The 10,664-nt window shown below is 41.8% G+C and overlaps 1 protein-coding gene across 1 annotated transcript in view; it reads left to right on the forward strand.

The window, feature by feature from the left end:
- Positions 1-9,421, forward strand: part of SGCD (sarcoglycan delta) — a 413,743-nt gene extending 404,322 nt beyond the window's left edge. Inside the window, exons 7-8 of the mRNA XM_028165988.2 lie at positions 4,931-5,054; positions 6,436-9,421. Of these exons, the coding sequence (XP_028021789.2) occupies positions 4,931-5,054; positions 6,436-6,609 (298 nt within the window). The 3' untranslated portion in view covers positions 6,610-9,421. The remainder of the gene's footprint in view (positions 1-4,930; positions 5,055-6,435) is intronic.
- Positions 9,422-10,664: the final 1,243 nt, after the last annotated feature.

Below are 10,664 nucleotides of genomic sequence, written 5' to 3' on the forward strand. Positions count from 1 at the left end.
AAGTGGAATTATTCTGTGCATAACGCTCAAAAACACATGGTAGTAAACAATTTATCATTTAAGGAGGCAAATGTAATATTATAAAGAAAAGCAAGAAAACAGTAGACAAAATTCATAGTAGTAGTTACTCTTGAGAGAAGGAAATGGTTAGGATTAGGAAGAGCTCAGGGAATTACAAAGGTAAGAATTTTTTTTTTTTTTAAAAAGGATGGTGGCCTTCCCTGGTGGCGCAGTGGTTGAGAGTCTGCCTGCCAATGCAGGGGACACGGGTTCGAGCCCTGGTCTGGGAGGATCCCACATGCCGCGGAGCAACTAGGCCCGTGAGCCACAACTACTGAGCCTGCGCGTCTGGAGCCTGTGCTCTGCAACAAGAGAGGCCGCGACAGTGAGAGGCCCGCGCACCATGATGAAGAGTGGCCCCTGCTCGCCGCAACTAGAGAAAGCCCTCGCACAGAAACGAAGACCCAACATAGCAATCAATCAATCAATAAATCTTTAAAAAAAGGATGGTGACTATACAAGATTCATGTCAATGTCATCCTTGATACCATATTTATATTTAGAGAAATCTTTTGCATCAATTCCAAAAATGTAATGATTTGGAATAAAGTTTTTTTTCATCAGAAGCCCTGGCAGTAGTCGGCCAGGTTAGAATAGCAGCTGCCTCCTGTCCAGAGCGCCTCCATCACTTGCCATATATGATTGTGCAGAGACTCTTGTTTTCCTTACAGCTTTCTTATGGGTCACTCACTGACATCACCTTTCCAGTCTCTGTGGGCATCTGATATGACGACGTGGTTTTAGAGCAGTGGTTCTCAAAGTGTGGTCCCCAAACTAGCAGCTTCAGCATCACCTGTGACTTGTCACAAGCGCAGGCATTCAGGCACCACCCTAAACCTACTGTATCAAACTCAGGGGTGGAGCCCGGCAACGTAAGTTTTAACAAGCCCTCCAGGGGATTCTGCTGCTCCTGTTTGAGAACCACTGTTCTGGAGGGCATGGCCCAGCCTTGGACCTCCTTTCCTAGACTTTCTTCCATTCTCAGATTCTTCAGTCCTCCCAGACGGGAGTCGCATGTGCTCCTAATGGGAGCAGTATTCATTTCCAAGAGCCAACAGGACCCTCAGTTGTCACCAGCACTCCCCGAATCAGGAGGAAGCCTCCCTCCATTTTCCTTGCTCAAACCATCTAAGCAGTGGTGTTGTGGTTGTTAATCTATGGTCAGAAATTGACTGACATCACTGCAAGAGTGCTTTGTCTACTCTTTGCAGGCCCCACAGGGCTCTTGTAGGAGCTTTTTTTTTTTCAGTGGAAAGATTTAGCATGTGAACAAACTATTAAGTCTGCCTGAAGAACAAAGGGCATTAAGATGAGGTATGAAACACAAAGCCAATTCTTTTTTTTTTTTTTCATTTTTTTTAAACATCTTTATTGGAGTATAATTGCTTTACAATGGTGTGTTAGTTTCTGCTTTATAACAAAGTGAATCAGTTATACATATACATATGTTCCCATATCTCTTCCCTCTTGCATCTCCTTCCCTCCCACCCTCCCTATCCCACCCCTCTAGGTGGTCACAAAGCACAATAAAGATGTTAAAAGAAAAAAAAAAAAGAATTGGTAGGAAATACTAAAAACTATTTAAATTTAAGCAAGTATTTTCAACTAGTCTCAATAATCATCTGTAGGCCATGTTTTTGAGAGGAAACTGAAATGTTTTCAGAGACTTCCTCATTTCTATGAACACTAGATAAAAGCTACAGGTAAAGATCCTTGTATGATTTCATCTTATAATATTTTTCCACTTCCTATTAAAAATGAAATGAAAGGCCAACTCCTGGACCAATTATTTTTAGTAGCATGTACCTTTCTCTGTTATCAAATACATAAGAAAAGTTTGAATGCAAATAAAATTAATGGAGTATTTCTGAAAAAAAAAAAAGAAACACAAAGCCAGTTACTGCTTTGTCTCTGCTGCCAGGAAATTGTCATTTCTACCTTAGCCTTTCCTGCTAGGAGATAGTTTCAGAGTAGCCCCCTTCCTTGTCATCCTGGTACTTCCAAGGCTGTGAGAAGGGAAAAGGCAGCAGTTATTTCTGAGTCCACTTCTCTGGCCTGGGAGCCCTCCTGCTGATTTCAAAGCCCATGGGAGGCGGCAAGAATAAAGTGAATTCCTATGACTGAAATGCCAACACTCCATCTGATAAAGTTCTCCAAGCTCCAAACATTTTTTTTCTATTTTGAGTTTTTCCCTCTCAACCATCTTTTTGTATGAATCATCCACTTTGAAGGCTACATACCAAGTATGAACACATTCACCGTACCCTGAATTTGATGTCACTGATGTCAACCTTTTCAGTAAGTTGTGAGGACTATTGTAGGGAAGGAAGTATGTCTCACTGAGCCATACGTAGTACTACCACCTTACCCTTATTTATGGAGGCTAGTTTTGGAAATACAAGTGCATATTCTATGAAGATAAATTTGACATTGAATTACAAAGCATGGCATGAAGATATGGGAGACAGGAAAGAAGGCCAGTTTTTCTGGAAGTGATATGGAATACTGGACCACATGCTTGGGTTTGAATCTTAGTTTTGCCCTTTTACTAGGTGTGCAACCCTGAGCAAGTCATTTACCTTAGCGTCCTTGCTTGTACAATCAGGATTGAAGGAGTGCCAAAGGCATAGGATTTTTGTGGGGATTAAATGAGATAACACATATAAAGCACGTTCCACAGTGTCCATCACCTAGTGAGTATTCAATAAAGCATAGCTGATGTTTATGGCAAGAAATAAGACTAACAAAATAGGTCAGCTCAAGCTCTAAATGGGCAAATAAGTCCAAGAGTTCCTATCTTTTCTAAGAAATGTGTGAAGGTTTTGATAAGGGAATTGACATATTCAAAACTGACTTCAGGTGTATGTGAAGTACACACAACTGACTTCATTTTATGTGTCAAGTACACTGGAAAAAAAAAAGGAAGAATTAGAGACAAAACTTGGGAGGTTTCAACAGTCCAGGTTAGAGATGAACTAATAGATTGAGTAGGGAGAAGATGTGAGTTAAAAACTGCGTTAACTGATGCAGTGAGATGGCGGAAAACCATCTTCAGATTTTAGACGTGAGCTATAGGAAGAGCTTGATGCGTTGGATTAAGGTCCTAGACAAGGCTGTGCGGCACAGACATCATTCCCTGCCACTCTAGCAACAAGACCCCCTTCCTTGAGCTGACGTTAGAGTGAGAAAAACCACAGGCAAAGGAAGTCAACCACAGGTCGAGGTAGAACCACACCCGGCTCAGCACCAACTTGGTGAAGGTCTTGTGAGGACGAGAGGGTAGGATAGGGGATTTTTGCCACACACAAAGGGGTGAGGTCAGAATGGAAAGAAGGAGTGAAAGAGAAGCTCAAGCCCATCCTTTGCTTAGGACTAGACACCTGCTGTCTCTCTTTAAGACTCTGGATGAGCCACCGTAGGGGGAGCACAGAAATCAGTGGAGAAGCCTGCTCTCTGAAGCACACCTCAGGGACCCAGACCTGGGAAGTGGGGAAGAGCCCTGTCTTGGCACCTGTGGAATGTAGCTTGGGATCGCTCAGGGTGGCACCCCACAGATCGCCTGGCTCCGCCCGCCGCTTACTGATGCCCATGAGGGTGTGTCCTACCCGTGGGGGCGGGTAGAAGCAGAGCAGAGGAGTCAGCAGTTGGCAGAGAGGATGATGTTCCTTTTAAACATGTTCAAAGTGTCTGAAAGTTAGGAGTGGAGAAATAAAATGCAGAGAATTGGCCTGATTTAGAGTGGCTTGGTGGCCACTCCTGAGGTCCATGCTTCCTAAGTTGGGATACTTTCTTTGTAACAGAGAAGGGGATCTTCATTCAGTTCAATTTGGTGATAATATTAAAATCTGGAATATTTAGAGGATGGTTGAGTTTTAGTTCATATTTTTTGCATAAAATGAGTTAGGCAAAAATCTTTCTATGAAGCATTATCCTCTTTTGCCCTAATAATTAGCATAGAAGGTGGCTGATTCTCCTTCTCTCAACTTACTTAATTTACATACAATAAAATTCACTCTTGGGGGGTATAATTATGTAAGTTTGCATAAACACATGCAGGCGCATAACCACCAATGCAATCAAGATACAGAACAGTTCTATCACCAAAAAACATCTATTCTTCATGCTGTCCCTCTGTAGTCAAATCACTTCCCTCTAACTGCTGGCAACAACTTATCTGTTCTGAGTTTTCTTTTGACAGTTGCCTATTTGAGTAAGGCCTGAGATTTCTTTACGATTTGCTGGTATCATAACAACAGTAACAGCAGTAATAGTAAAAATTAACACATATTAATTATACATTTCCAATGTGCCAGGCACCATTTGAAGCACTTTAGAGATGAAGAAACTGAGGCTTTGAGAAATTTTGGAAGACAGGAGGGAAGAAAGACTTGCCCAAGGTCATACAGTGGCAGCCCCATGGTTTGAGTCAGCCATGTCCAACTCCTAGGTCTATTTTCTTAACCTCTATCCAATTCTGCTTCCAGGAAGACAAAGAAAGTAGGGCAACGTGGAAAGAATATCTACTAATTTCAGGAAGCTCAGTTTAGACCTGAGATTGCCTTACTCTAGAAATAAACAGAACTTATGTAAGAATTTGGTTAATCATGCTAACGAAGCAGTAATTGACTGGGTGCAAGATAGAATGAAGCCAGGATCCTAGAACACCTTCCGTACAATCTTTGTGATATGCAGTGAAGATAAAGCCCAGATACATTATGTCCACCCTCATAAAGTTGATGAGGCATGCAAAGCTAGAATTTCCTGATCAGATGCTGAAATGTTGTCTCAATGCTCAGAGTACCGACTTCCTCCTAACTTTACTAAAAACAGTGAAATGGGATCTTTAATCTCAGTCTTGTGCATATTTCAGGTTGGAGTCCCCCACCCGGTCTCTGGTGATGGAGGCCCCAAAAGGAGTAGAAATAAATGCAGAAGCTGGCAACATGGAAGCCACCTGCAGAACAGAGCTGAGACTGGAGTCCAAAGATGGAGAGGTAAGCATGAGAGGAACAGAAGCCCAGAGAGACACAGCTCCAACGAGCCAGTGTTTCCTAAGACGCATCACTCCCTTTGCCTCTGAAGTTTATCCTACAGTGTAATGATCCTACAGTGTGACAGCAAAAAGAGCCAATCGGAAGGTTTTATTTCTGGAACAAATATGTTGAATGGCACGATTATAAGCCAAACCCACAACACATAAAAATTATAACTCATTATCTGTAAAAGTGCTGAGGTAATAATATGTGTCGCAAGAACAGAATTATAAGGACGTCTGTAAAAATGAATGCTATTTCCTAACTCTCTCATCACCTTAAAGTAAGATTTAGTTGGCTGGTATAATTAAGCTGTATATCACACACGTCTATTTAAAGAGGAACTTAGTTTACTGGTAGACATTTTTAAGTGTACATTGTATGTTTCTACTTTCATTGAAAATGGAAAAGTCAGATCTAAGAGCTATCCCAGATCAGAACAAGCCAAAACTTAACTAGGCAGCAAGAGGCTAAGAGATGAGAGACTGCAAACATTCATTCTCTTAACCCAACACAGTCCCGCCTTGGTGAACAGAATAGCTGCTCCTGTTTTTGCAAGCAAGGTAAGCCAAATCCCCAAAGAAAATATGATTCGAATGCAGACTTTTGAAAGTGGCTTTATCGTGTTCACAAGTGATTTTGTCTACTTAAGATTTTATTTAAAAGAGAAAAAATGTGTTTTTAAAGCAAAACTCTATTCCACCTTCCATATCTACATACAGGTTATCAGTCTCCACCTGCCTCTGTATACCAAGCCTGCCTTTCGATTGGTTTGGCATATGCTATATTTGTTTTAAAGGAGCTAGTCAGATAGAGCTTTCAGTTATCAAAACTGTCTCTGTAGACAGCTGCAGACTCCAAACCACACAGAAGTAGTGACTACATCACAGATACAGTTTACAGTTATCAGAATGTGGACCCAGGAGGAATCAGTTATAATCCTGACCATCATTTAAGACTGGAAGTGCTGCATATTCTTGAAGGCCCACCATGCACATAGATGTATTTAGGGTCTGAGAAGTCCCATCCTAAAGAAAATTGTTACCCTCTCATTTCCAAATTTACTTCACTCTAGGAATCCATTCACATTCTACATGATACACTTTTACGAAATGCTAATATATACATGACATTGCCAGTGCAACGATGTCTGGCTAGAATACAAGCTTCTGGGAGGGTAGAGACTTTATCTGTCTTGTTCATCCCTGAATTCCCAGTGCCAACAATTCTAAACACATAGTAGGTGCTCATTTGATTTCAACTGAACATTCATCCCCTGTTTCGGGATATCAAGAGGATAAATGACAGGCTCTAACTCTTCCTTCCTGTTTCCTCTCTTTAGATTAAGTTAGATGCTGCGAAAATCAAACTACCTAGACTGCCTCATGGATCCTACACGCCCACAGGAACAAGGCAGAAGGTCTTCGAGATCTGTGTCTGCGCCAATGGGAGATTATTCCTGTCCCAGGCAGGAACCGGTTCCACTTGTCAGATAAACACGAGTGTCTGCCTGTGAGAGACGATGCATAATGGACATTGTCGGCAGCACCCAGGCCTTTTTCGGCTTTAGACCCTGGCTGCCAGCTATTTTTACTAGAACACAGAAAGCCTATCAAAGACCTTTTGTGTGTGTGTGTGTGTGTGTGCGCGTGTGTGTGAGTGAGTTTGCGTGTGTGGGTGATATAAATATATATAAATATATATAAATAAATATATATATCCTCTGTATAAAATGAGGTTTCAGTACAAAAGGAACCATGGGTGACCCTGTGATATCCACTGTCATTGCCATCGCAACCCCACCACATACATGATAAAATCAAAACACTAATTCGGGCCCAATATTCCCCAGATCCTGCAGAATCACACAGTGTATCGACACTTACTGAATATTCACCTACATGTGTGAGTAACAGCCTGTCTTTTCCTTTAGTGTCATTACAAGGCAGTGATGGCGGGAATTTGCAAGTCACACCCGAAGGCTGAGACCCTTGTAGTAAAAGCAGACACTTTATTAGCTTTCGTGCAGCTGGCCAACTTCTCCCTCTTCAAGTTAGGGATGGGGCAGTGCCGTAGAAGTCAGACAGAGGAACTCAACATGGCTGTGCTACTTTTGCATCCAAATGTATTGGGCTTTTGTGGTTGGATGAATTAGGAGGATGGATTTTAGCAAAGTTTGAATGGCTCACCCAACTCCTGTGAGCTTATTACTTCCTTCAAACTCACGTATTATCCCACAGTCAAAACAGGAGCTGTAAATCAGCACAAAATAGGAAAATAGTTACTCCTCAGTCGGCTAGAAGCTCCTCGATGGCCTGACAGACTAAGAATAAATGGGCAATAGGTCTTTGTTTAAAGTGGAAAAAATGGCTCAAAATCTGTTACATCCTCACTCCTGTTGACTTTATCCAACAGACTCCTACCGAAAATGATCAGGTCAATCCAAATCTTTACGAGTGGAACCCCCACCCCCAAGAGAAGCTATTTGGAGATGGAAATCAAAGAGTGGCATAGGAAACCAAATTATTTTAAAATATGTTTCTGGGGACTGGTAGGTAATTTAGAGGCATGCGTTTTATTTTTAAAGGTATGCACAAACTCTCTGCCTTCAATCTTCTTATATATTTTTTCAGTATTGGGATATTCATTTTCCTAAGTTGACCATTGTTTTCTCTAAGAACAGTGACCCAAGAATCACAGATCTAAAGTACCACATGCCCCCAGAAATGCTCGCTGAAAATTAACATAGACTGAGTCAAGTGTCTTTATTAGAATCACTGTGTCGCCGGGGGCCCAGCGGTACCCACTCCCCCATATGCGGAAGCAGCTCCCTAATTCCCGCCATCAGCTACCTCCCATCACCCCACTTTCATCATCGTGCTCCAGGGTCACCCTGGCCAGCTCTTGTGCTGGGACAGGGGATTACACCATCTCTGTTCAAAGAGGGGGATACGTGCCTATGCCTTACGACAATGCACTCAGCAAGGAGAAGCACATCCTATATTTATCTTGTGTTACCTGTAGTTTATTTTGAGTGATTGGAGGGGAAGGGTTTCACAATGACTGCGCATCTTCAAAGCTGGTAGGCAAACCAAGTGGCTGACAGATGTGGACTCCGAGGAGCCTGGAAGGGAGACGTAACTGCTTTCGACCATCCTGGATGCCACTTGGCAAGCAGTAGCCCCACAGTCCTAAACGAAGTCATACTTGTAGGCCTGAATGGCACTTGTTGGTTGTTTTCTTTCCTCAACAGGGTTCTGCTTTTCCTTACTTCACAAGCAGAGGGGAGGTGTGCCACAGGAACTGAATAAGAGGTTTGGTATGTTTGAGATGCCACTCAAGCATCGGGCTGAGTTTTGCACATGTGGAAGGTAAAAGCAAGCTGTGTGTTGCTTAGTCACTTAGAAGTGGGGGGAGGAGGGATGGTTCTAGCCTGACCAGTGGCCCTGCTGGCTCCCGGACCCCAGGCTCCCCCCCGTCACTCCTGCTTAATATCCGTACGGAAGAATTGGGTTGCTCAAGGGTGAGACCGTAAGATTGCTTAGTGTGCAGCACTAGGGTCTAAAAAGGAAAACCATAAAGAGATATCCAATCGCTCTGGCTCAGTATTATTTATATCCTGTAGGATCACACCGCCAGAATCTGCATGTACCACACCCAGGGTTTTTCCAAGCCAGGAAAGGCCCTCCTTGGCGACTGGGAGCATCTACCCCCTATATCTTTCAGATCAACAGTAGTACCTATAAGGTCCTTTGTGGCTAAATACCTGAAGACAAAGGTTTTTGTTTGTTTGTTTGTTTTTGAAGCAGACAGACCATCTTTGCATTTTGTCATCTCAAGTACATATTCTAAGGATGACAAAGAAACGGAAGGTTCCCTGAACCTCTTTCATCTAACTTTGTTCTAATCGTTAAATGAAAGTCTGAGATCAGCACCTTGGAAATTTTATGCCTATAAAAAAGACTGGTGTGATGCCACTTGCAAAAATTAATCCTAAATGTACTCAGATCACAAATAGAATAAAAAGAATAATAGCCAAGAATAGAAATCAAGCACCTATGGGGACAGACATGATATAAAATTCTGATTTTCATTTGTGCTAAGTGACTATGGTATACCAGGTAATGAGCAGGAAGTTTGGCGTGGATGAAATTATGTATTTCAGTTCAGACTTTAGAATTCAGTAATTGCATATGAAGTCCTTCAATGTACCTTTTTTTCTCCCAACTTCCTCCAACTAGAATACCTGTCCATGGTCATGAGAAAAAGTTTTACCTGAATTCTGAAAAAAAAAAAATCTCTTTTACATTAAAATCTGATACCTTTAATTTATAAAAATGAGATCCTTTCTAATCTTATATACATCTTCTAGAAAATCACATCTCTCCGTATATTAAGCATGGGTGGCATAACAAAGAGTTTAAATGAATTTTCAATATTCTAGAAGTTCCAGTATGTTAATATTCTTCAGAAAAGTTTTATAAATTAAAAGTTGATCTCCAAATATGTTTAGCGCCTAGTTCTATTGGATATCTGCTCAATAAGTTGTTAAAGTTTAGTCTTAAGAGGTTTTCAAAAGCCCTTTTGGTGACATCAGTCTAGGTGGAAACTTGATACAAAGCTGTATCTTTCTGTTACCCAAGAGACAGAGCCTATAAACTTGAATTGGCTTTTAACTTCCTTTAGGTCAGTTTTCCCTTGGATGATTTCCATTGTATATCCAGCACCATAGACCAAAGATTGCTTGAGGCTTGACTCTAGCACAGGGGTCAACAAACTCTGGTCCCAAAACCAAATGGGACTCATCACCTGATTTTGTGAATAAAGTTTTATTATAACACAGCCACATCCGTCCACTTACTTGTTATGTATGGCTGATTGCATACTGGACCAGCAGGGTTGAATATCTGTGCCAGAGACCTCTTGGCCCACAAAACATAAAATAGTTACTAATTGGTTCTTTAGTAAAAGTTTGCTGACTCCTGACATAGAGGTCATTTGTAGCCTCATTTGTGTTGGACACAGCAGGAGAGAAAGCAGACGACAGCACTACATTTCCATGCGTGCTTGGGAATATAAATATGTGGTTATAGAAAAGATTGTCCGCCTTACACTGCATGTAAAAGAGATTCACTTGTCTGAGAAACACAGGCTCACAGGATTCTTGGAAACAGGGAAGATGGAATTAGGGAAGGGTTTAGTGGAAGAGGAAAGCTGTGATCCTCCAAAAGGTTCTTCTTAGAACCCTTCATATATAAATATAGGGGGTTCCTTCGGTCAGCATCATTGTGTGACAAGAAGTGAAGCAGGGGTCCTTTGATTTAGAGTCTCTTTCCTGAAGAGACTATTTCTGCAATCTCTGCCCAGAGGGTTTCATCTCACCTTCCCATATTCCAGAAAGATGCCTATTCCGTGGTTCTCTGAAGAGTATTTTTGACTTAACATATCTTTTTGGCATCCATCACCTCGGTTATTCACACCCACAGAGGACTCGCTTTCCTACAACCACATCAGGCCTGAAGGGTTGGTGGGACCAACAAATAATTAGAAATATTCAAAGGAACATCTGAA

The sequence above is a fragment of the Balaenoptera acutorostrata genome, chromosome 2, assembly GCF_949987535.1.
Source record: "Balaenoptera acutorostrata chromosome 2, mBalAcu1.1, whole genome shotgun sequence".
Lineage (NCBI taxonomy): Eukaryota > Metazoa > Chordata > Mammalia > Artiodactyla > Balaenopteridae > Balaenoptera > Balaenoptera acutorostrata.